Here is a 15,887-nt window from a genome sequence, read left to right as displayed (position 1 = left end):
TAAATAAAAATAAAAATTAAATGTGATCTTAACAGGCTCCTGATTAGAACCCTTACCTGGCTTAAGTCTTAGGATAAAGACAAACTCTACCATGGCCCACAGGCTCCTAGCCCCTGCCTGCTTGTCCAACTGTGACTCATGCTTTACTTCCCTGTACTGTTTATGGCACAGTCATATAGGTCTCCTTTAAGTTCTAAAAACCTGCTCTGCTTTTCCTGCCTCAGGACCTTTGCACATACTGTTCTCTCTGCTAGAATGCTCTTTCCTCCCCCACTCACTAGTTAAGTAGTACTCATCCTTCAGATTTTAGCTAAAATATTCCTTCCTCAGGTAGGCTGATCTTCCCAAATAGGCCAAATTCCCCTACTATAAGCTCTCATGCCATCATTTGCCTCTTCACCATGATACTCAGCACAAGTTGCAAGATTCCATTTGCTTGAATTATTTGATTAATTTCCATCTCCTCATATCTCCATGAGACTGGCAACCTTATTTATCCTTAGTCTCTAGAGGGTGCCTCATTGAATAGTTGTTGAATGAATGCGTCCATGAATGAGTTAACTGTGATTTGGGGACCTTCTGAAAAGAAAGGAAAGATTTAAATAAACAAATTATACTTTTTTTTTTTTTTTTAATTATCAAAACAGTCACATTAAGGACACTTACATTGCCAGGCTAAAATCAGGAAGGGTTTAAAAAGTTATTCCCCTTTAGAAAGAGAAATGCAAGTCTATTACCAATACTATGTGAAATCAGCCAAGAGAAAGCAGATCCCTTCTCTTCTGACGCAGAGAGGAAGCCATGAATACTGGCAATTACCATAACAGAAGACTGTCTTTAAGTATAAGAAAACAGATCCTACAAAAACTCTCATTACCTTTGGTGATGCCATTATTTTCTACAGTAAACTAAAAATAAGAATACAAATATGACGCCTGTTATTATAGGACGTGTCTGACATATTACACACAGTTGAAGTGACACATCACTGTCTTACCCAGAGCATCAGTGGGGCAGGTGATGGAAAACAGTAGATGGATCCAGTGATTATTTGTAATTTCACATTCTGACTCCGTCTGCGGCCTCATTAAGGTGATAGAAACATACTAGGAATAAGGCACCAAAGACAAAGGTACAAAGGCCCAGAGGCCATCAGAACGGAAAGATGTAACAGTAGCATAGAATTCGTGGAGTAAAGAAATGTCAGCTCCAAAGAACTATTATGCATATTATGTACGTATAATTATCCACTTTTTAAAATGTCTTTGAAAAGGTAGTAAAAATCAAAGTTCAATCTGGCATAATTAACTTGGTTCCTGAGTTTAAAGCCAGATAAAACCCTGTATCAAAAAACATTTTTATTCATGCTGTCTTACATGAATATAGTAGAAAGCTGCTGGTTTTTAAAAGGTATCAAAATGGTAACTCTTAGAATATGTATAAAAAAATTCACAGATCTTTGATCAGTCACAATATTTAATAGTGGTCTCTAAACTATTCGATAAAATGGCAGTTGTTTAGAAACAGATAAATAGCCAACTCTAGTGACCAAACCAGGAAAAGGAAAATCTGAAGCAGGATCCTAAAACCTGTCACTGCATTTTCATATTCTCGGCAGTTGATGTGTGGAAATGGTAAAGGTGTGGGTTGAAGTAGCTAGCACCCAGACTGCGTCAGTTCTGATTGGCTGCAAAGTGCAGGGTGTTAATGGCATAAAGGCAGCTTTTTAGTCACTTTCAGTCATGGAATTGTTTTGTTTTGTTTTGTTTTTTGTTTTCGAGACAGAGTCTTGCTCTGTCGTCCAGGCTGGAGTGCAGTGGCACTATCTTGGTTCATTGCAACCTCCACCTTCCAGGTTCAAGAGATTCTCCTGACTCAGCCTCCCAAGTAGCTGGGATTACAGGCGCCCACCACCACGCCCATCTAATTTTTGTATTCTTAGTAGAGACAGGGTTTCACCATGTTGGCCAGGCTGGTCTCGAACTCCTGACTTCAGGTGATCCACCCGCCTCGGCCTACCAAAGTGCTGGGATTACAGGCTTGAGCCACTGCATCCAGCCTTCAGTCATAGAATTGTGATGAGGATTGGAATGCATTGTGTAGCTCAGCAGTTAGATTTGATAGATTCCAAGGCTGGTCTGGTGAGTTACCTGATTTGGTCCATAGCCCTTCTAGAACTGTCCAGTGGAAACCTAAGTTCCTGAGAGTTCCAGGGTTAGTCTGGGCTCCCTAAGAACATTAGAACCAGGGAAGGTATGGGCTGAGTCTGTGTGCCCATTCGTCAGGCTTGCTCTCTGTTCCAGTTATCTGTTGCTGTGGAACAGACAAGCCCACAACTTAGTGACTTAAGATAACAATTTGGTTTTCTGGATTTATGGGGCAGTTCTCATTTGGGATGTATCATGTGGTATCAGTCATATGTTAGTAGAATCACCTGAAGGCCTCTTCTCTCTCATGTTTGGTGACTGGGCTTGGATGGCTTGAAAGCTGGGGCTGGTCAGGCACTGTCCATATGGCTGCTTGGGCTTCCTCACAGCAGGGTGGTCTCAGGATAGGCAGACTTTTTTTTTTTTGAGATGGAGTCTCACTCTGTCACCCAACCTGGAGTGCAGTGGCACGATTTCAGCTCAATACAACTCCACCTCCCAGGTTCAAGTGTTTCTCCTGTCTCAGCCTCCTGATAGCTAGGACTACAGGTGCCCGCCACCATGCCCAGATAATTTTTGTATTTTTATTAGAGATATGGTTTCACCATGTTGGCGAGTCTGGTCTCGGACTCCTGACTTTAAGTGATCTGCCTGCCTTGGTCTCCCGAAGTGCTGGGATTACAGATGTGAGCCACCACGTCTGGCCAGGATAGGCAGACTTTTAAATGGAGTCTGGCTTCCCGGATAGCAAGAGTTCCAAGGGACAGGAAGTAGAAGCTGTCAGCTTCTTAAGACCAGGATCTGAAACTGACACAATGTCACTTCCACTTTTGGATAAAACAATCAGAGCCACCCATACTCAAGGGGAGGAGATAAACCCTTAAGTCTTGGGGGACTTGAGTGTCAAAGAATCGGTGGCCACCTTTAATCCTCTACATTCTCCAACCAGGACGAAAAGGGTTTGTTTTTAGTTGGACATTATCCTAGTCTGACCTCATAATGAAATGTTTTGCATTCACGTAGATCTTTACACATTAACAAGACAGTTAATGTGCAATGTCTGTCTCAATCTGTCCTCACAATATCTCTGAGATAGTAGTTGGGCAACGAGGAGACAGAGGCACAGAGGTGAGAGGCCTAGGGTCACACAACTTCCTAGGGACAGAGTTGAAACTGACATCTCAATCTGTTTGCTCTCAGTCTATGCAGAGGGATTCTGGTTTGTTTAACCAGGTCACTTTGCTGTCAGACACAGAGAGCTATAGAAGATGAAAGCACATTTCCCTTTGGCTAAAACTGTGGCCACAGAGCTTTGCAAGTGAAGTTCAAGTTGCTAGTAAAGGTCATGTTAATATGGCTACTGCAGCCCCTGCTATCGGTAAGGACTCTTTTTTTTTTTTTGAGACAGTTTGCTGTGCCTCCCAGGCTGGAGTGCAGTGGCACAATCTCGGCTCACTACAACCTCCGCCTCCCAGGTTCAAGTGATTCTCGTGCCTCAGCCTCCCGAGTAGCTGGGATTACAGGTGCACACCACTATGTCTGGCTGATTTTTGTATTTTTAGTACAAACGGGATTTTGCCTTGTTAGCCAGGCTGGTCTCCAACTCCCAACCTCAGGTGATCTGCCTGCCTCGGCCTCCCAAAGGGCTGGGATTACAGACGTGAGCCATGGTGCCTGGCTTCAGTAAGGACTCTTGAAGCCACTGTACTGCCCTTCACTCTTGGGAAACTCTTTTCGGATCCTCCAGCGGCAGCAGCTGGGCAGGATGGCAAAGTCAGCCATGTCCTGGGAGCCGAAGCGCCAGGTGGCGTAGCACCTGTAGGCACAGTGCCGCAGCCGGCTGTTGGTGGAATCCACATCCAGCGCCAGCAAGGGCTCCTGGTAGAGCAGGAGGAACTGCAGGACGTGTCTGGACAGGACCAGCTTCCTGAACAGCTCTGAGGTGGTGATGCAGGCCCCTGGCTTTTTCCGGCAGCACAGCTCCTCCAGGCACCTGTGGCTCTTGGGGAGTTGGGACGGAAGGCAGCTTCCACACTGGCACCAGACGGGGCTGTCCCTGGATCTAGGAGTCGCCTCCTCTCTAAGCGGCTGCATCTCCCCTGGTTGTCCAGGAATCGGGGGTGGGTCATGGAGGGCCAGGGGCAGCTTGGACAAATCTGTGAAGTCCATTGCAGGTCTCTGAAAAAGCAAGTTTCCAAACCTATTAGCAATGACAAGCCCTCAGGTTCTAGGTTCTTTAATTTTATTAACTTACAAAGTTACATTTAATATTACATGAGTTATAGTAGCCGTCATTTATTAGGTGTAGATATCAGGACCATGCATGTGTTCTGTAAGCATTGCCGCATTCAAGCCTTTGAAGATGCTTGTGAGGTAATATATCCTTGTCTCTATTTTACAGATTTTTTTTTGAAAGAGGGTCTCACTCTCGCTTAGGCTGGAGCACAGTCGTGTGACCTCTCAGCTCACTCTAACCTCCACCTCCCAGGTTCAGGCAATTTTCATGCCTTAGCCTCTTAAGTAGCTTGGATTACAGGTGTACGCCACCATGTCCAGCTAATTCTTTTGTATTTCTAGTAGAAATGGTATTTCAACATATTGGCCAGGCTCGTTTGGAACTCCTGACCTCAGGTGATTTGCCCTCCTCAGCCTCCCAAAGTGCTGGGATTACAGGCATGAGCCACTGCACCCGGCCTATTTTACAGATTTTGGAAAATGAAATTCAGAAAAGCTAGGCCTCTGTTGAGATGTCACCTCCTGTCCTGACTACCCTATCTAGCAGCTTTTCTCCCACATGATTCCCTTATCACACTGTGGTATTCCACATTCTTCCCAGGACTTAGCACTATCGGAAATTTTTTTTTTTTTTTTTTTTTTTTAGACAGAGTCTTGCTCTGTTTCCCAGGCTGGAGTGCAGTGGCATGATCTCGGCTCAGTGCAACCTCCACCTCCCGGATTCAAGCGATTCTTCTGCCTCAGCCTCCTGAGTAGCCGGGACTACAGGTGTGCACCACCACACCCAGCTAATTTTTATATTTTTAGTAGAGACAGAGTTTCACCACATTGGCCAGGCTGGTGTTGAACTCCTGACCTCGAGTGATCCACCCACCTCAGCCTCCCAAAGTGCTGGGATTACAAGCGTGAGCCACCACACCCAGCCATGACTTGGTTTTTAACAAAAATGTTTAAAAAGTAAAAATAAAAATAAAAAATGTTAAAAATAGAAAACAGTATATAGAATAAAGATATAGAGAAAGAATTATTATTATTATTATTATTATTTTGAGATAGAGTCTTGCTGTGTCACCCAGGCTGGAGTGCAGTGGCACGATCTTGGCTCACTGCAAGCTCTGCCTCCTTGGTTCATGCCATTCTCCTACCTCAGCCTCCCAAGTAGCTAGGACAACAGGTGCCTACCACCACGCCTGGCTATTTTTTTGTATTTTTAGTAGAGACGGGGTTTCACCATGTTGGCCAGGATGGTCTCGATCTCCTGACCTTGTGATCCACCCACCTTGACCTCCCAAAGTGCTGGGATTGTAAGCGTGAGCTACCACACCCGCTGAGAAAGAAAATATTTTTATACCACTGTACAAAGTTTAAAAAATTTAAAAATTTATAAAGTAAAAAAGTCACAGTAAGCTAAGATTGATTTATTGAAGAAAGAGAAATATTTTGAAATAAATTTAGTGTAGCCTAAGCATACAGTGTTTATGAAGTCTACTGTAGTGCACAGTAACAACCTAGGCTTTCACATTCACTCACCACTCACTCACTGACCGACTCACCTAGAGCAACTTTCAGTCCTGCAAGCTCCATTCATGGTAAGTGCCCTATGCAGATGTACCATTTTTTAGCTTTATATATCATATTTTCACTGTACCTTTTCTATATTTAGATATACAAATCTTACCATTCTGTTATAGTTGCTTACAGTATTCAGTACAGTAACATGCTGTACAGGTTTGCAGCCTAGGAGCTATAGACTACACCATGTAACCTAAGTGTATAATAGGCTATTCCATTTAGGTTTGTGTAAATAGAGTCTATGATATTCAGACAACCACAGAATCAGCTACTGATGCATTTTTCAGAACATATCCCCATCATTAAGTGACACATGACTGTAGTTCACTTCATACACAAATCCAATAAGAACATTAGAATGGAAACACTTTGGTCAGTCTTTCTCAAGAAGAGATGTAAAAATCCTAAATATTAGTGAATGGAATTCAGCAATAAATACAAAGAATAGTACAACACATTCAAATTGAGTTTACTTCAGGAATGCAAGGTTGGCTTAATATTTGAAAATCAATCAGTACAATTCACCACCTAACAGAAAAAAAGAAGAAAACTCATTGGTATTTCAAAAGGAGCAGAAAAACTTTTTTTTTTTTTTGAGATGGAGTCTTGTTCTGTTGCCCAGGCTAGAGTGCAGTGGCATGATCTCAGCTAACTGCAGCCTCCACCTCCCAGGTTCAATCAATTCTCCCACCTCAGTCCTGAGTAGCTGGGATTACAGGTGTGCACCACCATGCCCGGCTAATTTTTGTACTTTTAAAAGAGACAGGGTTTCGCCATGTTGGCCAGGCTGTTCTCGAGCTTATGACCTCAGGTGATCTGCCCACCTTGGCCTCTCAAAGTGTTGGGATTGCAGGCATGAGCCACTGTACCCGGCAAGAAAACAAATAAGACATTATTTCAGAAATCAATATCCATTAATGGTAAAAGTGCTTAGCAAACTAGAAACAGAAGGGAATTTTCTGACCTAATAGCACATTCTTAAAAACATACTGCAGGCTGGATGCAGTGGCTCACTCCTGTAATCCCAGCACTTTGGGAGGCTGAGGTGGGCAGGTCACCTGTGGTCAGGAGTTGGAGACCAGCCTGGCCAACATGGCAAAACTCTGTCTCTACTGAAAACACAAAAATTAGCCAGGCATGGTAGTACACACCTGTAATCTCAGCTACTTGGGAGGCTGAGGCAGCAGGATTGCTTGAACCCAGGAGGCAGAGGTCTTGGTGAGCCAAGATCGCACTACTGCACTCTAGCCTGGGCGTCAGAGTGAGACTGCATCTCAAAACAAACAAACAAACAAACAAAAACTTACTGCAAATAGTATAATGAATAGTGAAGTATAAAAGCCTTTCTCCCTAAGATAGGGAATGAGGCAGAGATGGCTGCTATTACCATTTCTGTTCAGTATTGTACTGGAGGTCCTGGTCAATGTCATAAAACATTAGATGCCAGGAAGAGGCAAGGAAAGATTCCTCCCTAGAGCCTTCAGATAGAGAGGGGCCCTACCAACACCTTAATTTCAGACTTCTAGGCTCCAGAACTGTGACAGAATGTTTCTGTTGTTGTTGTTGTTGTTTTTGAGATGGAGTTTTGCTCTTGTTGCCTAGGCTGGAGTGCAATGGTGCGATCTCAGCTCACCACAACATCTGCCTCCCAGGTTCAAGCAATTATCCTGCCTCAGCCTCCCGAGCAGCTGGGATTACAGGCATGTGCTACCATGCCTGGCTAATTTTGGTATTTTTAGTAGAGATGGGGTTTCTCCATGTTGGTCAGGCTGGTCTCAAACTCCCGACCTCAGGTGATCTGCCCACCTCGGCCTCCCAAAGTGCTGGGATTACAGGCGTGAGCCACCAGCCATTTCTGTTGTTTAAGCCGCTTAGTGTATGGTAATTCAGCCCTAGGAAATTGAAGATGCCCAGCAGCCAGAACTGTTGGGGAGAGTGCGAATAAGAACAACCATTTTGTAGCACTGTTTGTTAGTATCTCCTAAAACTGAATATATGTCTGCCTTATGACTCAGCAATTCCACTCTTAGGTAACTGCCCAGTAGAGTACCGTATGTTGAGCATAGCAGCGTTATTGGCATTAGCCCCAAACTGGACACTACCCAAATGTCCATCAACAGTAGGATGGCTGAGTAAGTTGGATGCTTATAAAACGGAATTATACAATGGGAATGAACTATACACAGCGTCATGAACGACTCTCGCAAAAATAATGTTAAGTAAAGGAAGCCAGACACTCAACCGAGTATGTACCACTTACACACTACATGATTCAACTTTTAGAAAATTCTAGCAGAAAGTAAAATTAATCTTTGGATACAGGATAATGACTACTTTTAAGAGAGGGCAGTTGGGTGGACTTGGTAGAGCTGAGGCGGGAGGATTGCTTGAGACCATCCTGGGTAACGTAGTGACACCTCGTTTGTAATTTAAAAATATACATTTTTTTCTCTATTTTTTTTGAGATGGAGTCTTGCTCTGTCACCCAGGCTGGAGTGCAGTGGCACAATCTCGGCTCACTGCAACCTCCACCTCCTGGGTTCAAGCGATTCTCCTGCCTCAGCCTCCTGAGTAGCTGGGATTACATGTATGCCACCACACCACCTGGCTGATTTTTGTATTTTTAGTAGAGACAGGGTTTCACCATGTTGGCCAGGTTGGTCTTGAACTCCTGACCTCAAGTGATCCACCTGCCTTGGCCTCCCAAAGTGCTGGGATTGCAGGTGTGAGCCACCATGCCCAGCCAAATTTTAAAAATTAAAAAAAACAGAAAGGGTAGTGATTGGAGCAGGGCATAAAAGGGACTCCTGCTAGTAATTTTCAGTTGTTTAATCTGAGTGCTGGTTACATGAGTATGTTTACTTTGTTCAAATCCATCAGTTTTGATTTGTACATGTTTCTAGATGGGTTTATATTTAATAGTAAATTTTCTTTAAAAAATAAAGACAAAATGGTTTAACTTACTGGGACTTCTTGGCCCTTGACATGTTGCAGACTTCTCCCTAGTAGCTTCTGGTTCACCATCCTAATGTGGGATTCATCCACAAAGGACACATACTTTAATGTCTAGGAAAAGACGGTTTAAAAGTTTACCCATTTTTGTACAGAATTATCAAGAATTGCCTATCTAAAGGCAATTGTAATTCCTATTTGCCAAATGATAGACTATTGAACAAACTGGCTCAAACCTCTCATTGACCAAGAATAAATGATTTCTGAGTCTAAAGGTAAATCAGAAATGGAACCCCATGCTTTTTTTTTCTTTTTTTGAGACGGAGTTTGCTCTTGTTGCCCAGGCTGGAGTGCAGTGGCGCGATCTTGGCTCACTGCAACCTCCGCCTCCCAGGTTCAAGTGATTCTGCTGCCTCAGCCTCCTGAGTAGCTGGGATTACAGGCATGCACCTCCACGCCCAGTTAATTTTGTATTTTTAGTGGAGATGGGGTTTCTCCATGTTGGGCAGGCTGGTCTTGAACTCCCGACTTCAGGTGATCCCCCCACTTTGGCCTCCCAAAGTGCTGGAATTACAGGCATGAGCCACCGCGCTGGGCAGAACCCCATGCATCTTAATTTGTAAATTCAACATAGCCACAGCTTACTGCTTAATGTTTTTACATTGGATCCCCCAATTGCTGCGTACAATTTCTTTGTGGTATTATCTCAATTTCAGTAACTCTAGATTCAGTATCTCCAGAAAGTTGTACTATTGCAACTTAAATTATTTATATGTTTGTTAAATTTCATCTCATCTTGGGCCATTAAGTAGTGATTAGTTTTAGCTGTAAAGATGAACTTTTATTTCAAATTGTGAATGCATATACAATGGACAGTGAATTGTGCATTCAGCTGCTGGAACAGGACAATCATGTTGCTGGCTCTTGTTGCCCAGGCTGGAGTGCAATGGCGCGATCCTGACTCACTGCAACCTCCACCTTCTGGGTTCAAGTGATTCTCCTGCCTCAGCCTCTGGAGAAGCTGGGATTACAGGCATGTGCCACCACACCCCACTACTTTTTTGTATTTTTAGTAGAGACGGGGTTTCTCCATGTTGGCCAGGCTGGTTTTGAACTCCTGACCTCAGGTGATCCGCCCACCTTGGCCTCCCAAAGTGCTGGGATTACAGGCGTGAGCCACCGCGTCCAGCGAATCACCTTTGTTTTTAGGTACCAGAGATTTCTTTTTGGGGAAAATCATGGAGTTGAATGCAGAGGACCTGCTTAATAAAGTCCAATGGATTAATCAAATCAAAACAGTACAGATGATGCTGAAATCTCTTTGACTACTCCTCCACCTAAGCTCCTTTCCAGAAGCAGCCACTGGTACAATTTTGTGTACATATATACAACCACACATATGTATATGTGTGTGTGTGTACACTTCTGTATATATAGAATATACATGCAGAAAATATATAGATTAGCTTCTGTGTCTAGTGGTTTTTTATCCTATATATCATATAATATATATTGCTCTACAGTTTTCTTTTTTTTCTTTTTTTAAATTTATTTATTATTATTATTATACTTTAAGTTCTAGGGTACATGTGCATAACGTGCAGGTTTGTTACATATGTATACTTGTGCCATGTTGCTGTGCTGCACCCATCAACTCGTCAGCACCCATCAACTCGTCATTTACATCAGGTGTAACTCCCAATGCAATCCCTCCCCCCTCCCCCCTCCCCATGATAGGCCCCGGTGTGTGATGTTCCCCTTCCTGAGTCCAAGTGATTTTTTTTTTCTTTTAACAAATGTCTTGGAGATCTGCTCTTGTCAAGCCCTATAATTTTTTTTTTGAGACAGAGTTTCCCTCTGTCACCCAGGCTGGAGTGCAATGGTATAATCTTGGCTCACTGCAACCTCTGCCAACTAGGTTCAAGCAATTCTCCTGCCTCAGCCTCCCAAGCAGCTGAGACTTCAGGCGTGCACCACCATGCCTGGCTAATTTTTGTATTTTTAGTAGAGATGGGGTTTCACCATGTTGGCAAGGCTGGTCTCGAACTCTTGACCTCAAGTGATCTGCCTGCCTCAGCCTCCCAAAGTGTTGGGATTACAAGCATGAGCCACTGTGCCCAGCCTTGGGCCAATTATTTAACCTTCCTGTAGCTCAATTTCCTCATCCACAGAAAGAGATAATAGTAGCATCTGTCTACATCAGGTTGTTGTGAAGATTCAGTGAGTTAATGTATAAAGCATTTAGAAGTGCTGTGTAAGTGTTTGCCATTATTATTATCTATCTCATTTTTTTTAACTGGTGCCTGGTATTCCTTTCTATGAATTTACCATAGTTTCTTTCACCATTCACCTGTTGGATATTTGGTTAGATGCTATTTCTTCACTGTTAATAATCATATATGATTGGTAATTTAATTTAATAAACAATCCTGCTTTGTACATCTTGCACTCGTGTATTGCTTGGGTACTCATGTGAGTATTTTTCTAGGGCAGGTATGGAGAACTGAAAGTGCCAGGCTGTAAAGTATGTCCCATTTAAACATTAGTCACTGCCAAATTGTTCTCTAAAGTCGTTATTCTTTTCTTTTTTTTTTGGCTATACCAGTTTAATAAATGACAAATCAGACTGGGCTCAGGGGCTTACACTTGTAATCTCAGCACTGTGGCTGGCAGAGTGGGTGGATCATTTGAAGTCAGGAGTTTGAGACCAGCCTGGCCAACATAGCTAAACACTGTCTCTACTAAAAATATAAAAAGTAGCTGGGTGTGGTGGTGTGTACTTGTGGTCCCAGCTACTTGGGAGGTTGAGGCAGGAGAATCACTTAAACCTGGGAGGCACTCCAGCCTGGGTGATAGAGCAAGACTCCATCTGAAAATAAATAAATAAATAAATGACAAAATTGGCAAGTCCTGGATGTATAAAATTGCCTTCCCTCTATCTTGCCCCTCCATTTTTTGTTTCTGTTCTTCTCTAAGACCCAAGAATTTATCTGAGAGTTGGTTGATCGGGGTAGAGCCCAGAGACGTATCCACTACAGGATGAAGCCTGTGATTTGGGCCTAACTTTCGTTCATTGCTCAGTGATTTCACGGAATCTCTCCGTGTCTTGGTGTCCTGTGAACACAGCGGCCTCACCGGCTTTGGCTCCACAACGGACTCGCACTTCTTCCTGTAGTAGTATTCGTTGACCACACAGGGCTGACAGCACTTGCACCAGGGATAAACATGGGAGCGACAGTAGTTACTGGAGTAAGTGTTGATGAGGAAGTCAATGAACACAGTGGCCTGTGGAAAACGCAGACAAGCGCCACGTTAGTAACTTCCTTCTCTAAACCATTTTCCTAATGCGCGGAAAAGAGAATCTCTTACCAGACCGAAGTAGGAGAGGGTTGAGCCGATGTACACAACCAGCTGGATAATGTCAAATTTTCCTCCCTAAAAACAGAGTGGGAGAGTTTACTCAGGTGAAATTCAGAGCAGCGCTCTTTTGCTTCAGCGTGCAATGCTTGGTTCTATCAGGGAGCGGAGCCTCCTACTGTGACTTGGATAGACGCATTCAAGTGCTGGCAGAGGCAGAGACTACGCAGGCATCCTGCTTCAGCCGTGCAGGGTGTGCTTAGACCCATAAAGGTTTTACATGAACAAGCACTGGGGCCCACACGTTAAAGAGAGACCCACCGAAGGGCTGTCATTTCTTCATACAAGGTGAGGATTTCAGACAAGCTTCTTCTCCAAAAGGTTTGACATTACTTCAGAAACAGAGGGAAGGAATGTCTGGGTGGCCTCGTGATTTTTTTTTTTTTTTTTGAGACAGAGTCTTGCACTATTGCCCTGGCTGGAGTGCAGTGGCGTGATCTCAGCTCACTGCAAGCTCCACCTCCTGGGTTCAAGTGATTCTCCTGCCTCAGCCTCCCAAGTAGCTGGGATGACAGGCACCCACTACCACACCCACCTAATTTTTTGCATTTTTAGTAGAGACAGGGTTTCACCATGTTGGCCAGGCTGGTCTTGAACTCCTGACCTCGTGATCCACCCGCCTCAGCCTTCCAAAGAGCTTGGATTACAGGCGTGAGCCACTGTGCCCGGCCCAGCCTCGTGGTTTTTATTCCTGGTGGTCTTTGCATTCTTTCAGGTATATGTCATTGCTTCTCGTCCTGCTTATCACCATCTTACATAGATAACATGCTCTTGGATACCATGTCGTGGGATATGTTGATTTTTGCATACCTGGCATCTTTTCCTTCTGTCTTCAGAGGGCAACACTCCAATTTTCTTTTCAGTCCATGTAGTGTGTGTGTGTGTGTGTGTGTGTGTGTGTGTGTGTGTGTGTGTGTGTGTGTGTTGAAGGGGCTGAGGTGTTGGCCTCTCCGCTGGCCCCTGAGCTGGGTTAGGGTTGGTTCGAGACCAACCATTGGGAGTATGGCATGACCCTGGTCACAGTGATTAGTTCAGCGGTGGGCATGTCATCCATAGTGGGCCAATCAGAGCCGATGACATTTGTCTGAGACCTTTGCTGAACCTTCTGGCAAAGAGGCATTTTCTTTTCACTGAGGTTGCTAAACCGGTCAGATCGAAGGTGCTGCTTGATACCTTCATAGAGAGATGGCTGGTCTGGGGATGATGCCAAGACCGAGCAGGACGTATATAAGACACAGAGGGTGGCAAGTTCTTGATGATGATGTTGTTGTTTTAACACCTGGATTGATCCAACCATGCTTGTAGCTTAAAAATAACCCCTGGAATTTTTTCAGTTATGTGAACCCAAAAAAGCCCACTGAAAACATTTTTTTTTTTTTTCCCCTTAAGCCAATTTGAATTGGATTCTGTTACTTACAAATTATTTTACAGGAGATTTCTTTCTCCCTCTTGTTAAGTGTCAGAGTATTTTTAAAGCCGAATGTTAGAATTGCTTTCCAGGCCCACTCCTGTACTCGTCAGATGACTCATTCAGGGACAGCACCCCGAGGACATCTTCTTCCTCTTTTATGCCATGTGCGAAATGCCCAGTGCTAGCTAATGGCTGTGACCAAAACCCTTTCCTCCATGGAGGCCCCACAGCAGTAATTAGGACACAGTCATACGATACCGGTGCCCGGAGCTGGGAAAGGAGACTTACGGTGCCAAAAACCAGGATATCAAAACGGATCCCAAAGACTTTTATCAGAGTCCGTTTCTCAACATTGTTTTCCTTGTAGTACTTGGCATATCTGTAGGAAGAAAAGGATCTGTATTTATAAGATCTCTTTGAAGGTGTTGGGCTTTTGGGGTTTTTTTTGAGACAGGGTTTCACTCTGTTGCCCAGGCTGGAGTGCAGCACCGGGATTACCGCTCACTGCAGCCTTGACTTCCTAGGCTCAGGAGATTCTCCCACCTCAGTCTCCCAGGCAGGTGGGACTACAGGCATGCAGCACCATGCTCGGCTAATTTTTTGTATTTTTTGTAGAGATGGGCTTTTGCCGTGTTGCCCAGGCTGGTCTTGAACCCCTGAGCTCAAGTGATTTGCCTGCCTCAGGTTCCCAAAGTGCTGGGGTTACAGGCATAAGCCACTGCATCTGGCAAAAAATGCTGGTATTTTATGGAAGGAAAAGCCAAAACAGTGGCCCATCTAGTCCTCCTGGTCTGTCCCCTGGCTCTGTGACAGGTGGCAGGGGAAGGAACACAATCCAAAGCCCTGGGTGACTCTCTCCAACCACCTGGAACCAAAGAGCATCCCCCTCCCCGTGTCACCGCCTGTACTTGCATCATCTCAGAGTGACGGAAAATCAGCTTGTCGCTTAAGATTAAAATGCACATCTTAAAACAATACAGGATTAACAACAAGCAGATAAATTTTAAAAAAAATAACTTCAAGCAATATGACTATTCCTTAAGGGGGAAGAAGAGGTTTGGCATCTAGAACAAAGCGGGAGTGGATGGTGGTAAATCTTAGATACTAATTACTGGACTGGGGACAGGCACACCTCAGCAAACTGTATTTTCTTAGATTCTGTATATGTCTATTTGGCAATCATTAATCGCAGGGCCAAACTAAAGGCTGAAGTTGTGTTTTTTGTTTTGTTTGTTTGTTTTGAGGTGGGGTCTTGTTCTGTCACCCAGGTTGGAGAGCACTGGCATGATCAGATGATCAGAGCTCACTGCAGCCTCCATCTCCTGGGCCCAAGTGATACTCCCACTTCAGCCTCCCAAGTGGCTGGGTGGGACTACAAGCGTGCACCACCATACGTGGCTAATTTTTATTTTTAAAATTTTCAACCGGGCAAGGTGGCTTACATCTGTAATCCCAGCACTTTGGGAGGCCAAGGCGGGTGGATCACTTGAGGTCAGGAGTTCGAGACCAGCCTGGACATCATGGTGAAACCCCATCTCTACTAAAAATACAAAAATTAGCCAGGCATGGTGGCACATGCCTGTAATCCCAGCTACTCAGGATGCTGAGGCACAAGAATCACTTGAACCCAGGAGACGGAGGTTGCAGTGAGCCAGGATCGTACCACTGCACTTCAGCCTGGGTGACAGAACAAGACTGTTTCAAAAAAAAGAAAGAAAAAAGAAAAAAAATTTTTTCAAAAATGTTTTGTAGAGTCAGGATCTCATTCTTTCAACCAGGCTGGAGTGCAGTGTTGTGCTCATAGCTTGTTGCAGCCCTGAACTCCTGGCTTCAAGCCATCCTTTCATCTTGGCCTCCCAAGGCTGAAGTTGTTTACATCTCCCCTGCAATCCAGCTTTTGTGAGGGTGTGAAAATAATATTACAAACCCTCCAACCAATCCCTCAACCACTTCCTTTTCTAACTCTCCAGTATTTCTCCTTAGGGACAGGTAGGGTGAGGGCCAGACATTTAGAGACCATTCCTGTAACTCAGAACCCACTGGCATTATTCAAAGTAGTTCACCCTAAGCTGTTTCCCCAGTCCTGCCTTGCCCTTCCATTGGGAAATACAATAAAGCTCTGGACCATTCTTTCCCCTTTATTCTGCCTCTTG

General features: G+C 44.2%; 1 protein-coding gene across 2 annotated transcripts in view; it reads right to left on the bottom strand.

The window, feature by feature from the left end:
- Window positions 1–611: 611 nt before the first annotated feature.
- Window positions 612–15,887, bottom strand: part of P2RX7 (purinergic receptor P2X 7) — a 53,721-nt gene continuing 38,445 nt past the window's right edge. Inside the window, exons 9-13 of one of the 2 annotated variants that reach the window (XM_031650826.1) lie at window positions 14,023–14,113; window positions 12,276–12,341; window positions 12,042–12,191; window positions 8,919–9,020; window positions 612–4,325 (exon numbers count right to left, since the gene is read on the bottom strand). In XM_031650826.1, coding sequence (XP_031506686.1) covers window positions 3,828–4,325; window positions 8,919–9,020; window positions 12,042–12,191; window positions 12,276–12,341; window positions 14,023–14,113 — 907 coding nt within the window. In that variant the 3' untranslated portion in view covers window positions 612–3,827. The remainder of the gene's footprint in view (window positions 4,326–8,918; window positions 9,021–12,041; window positions 12,192–12,275; window positions 12,342–14,022; window positions 14,114–15,887) is intronic. The other variant, XM_031650825.1, reaches the window with a different exon arrangement.

The sequence above is a fragment of the Papio anubis genome, chromosome 9 (genome assembly GCF_008728515.1).
Source record: "Papio anubis isolate 15944 chromosome 9, Panubis1.0, whole genome shotgun sequence".
Classification (NCBI taxonomy): Eukaryota; Metazoa; Chordata; class Mammalia; order Primates; family Cercopithecidae; genus Papio; species Papio anubis.
Note: the sequence above shows the minus strand (reverse complement) of the source record. Positions and strands in the feature narration are given on the sequence as shown.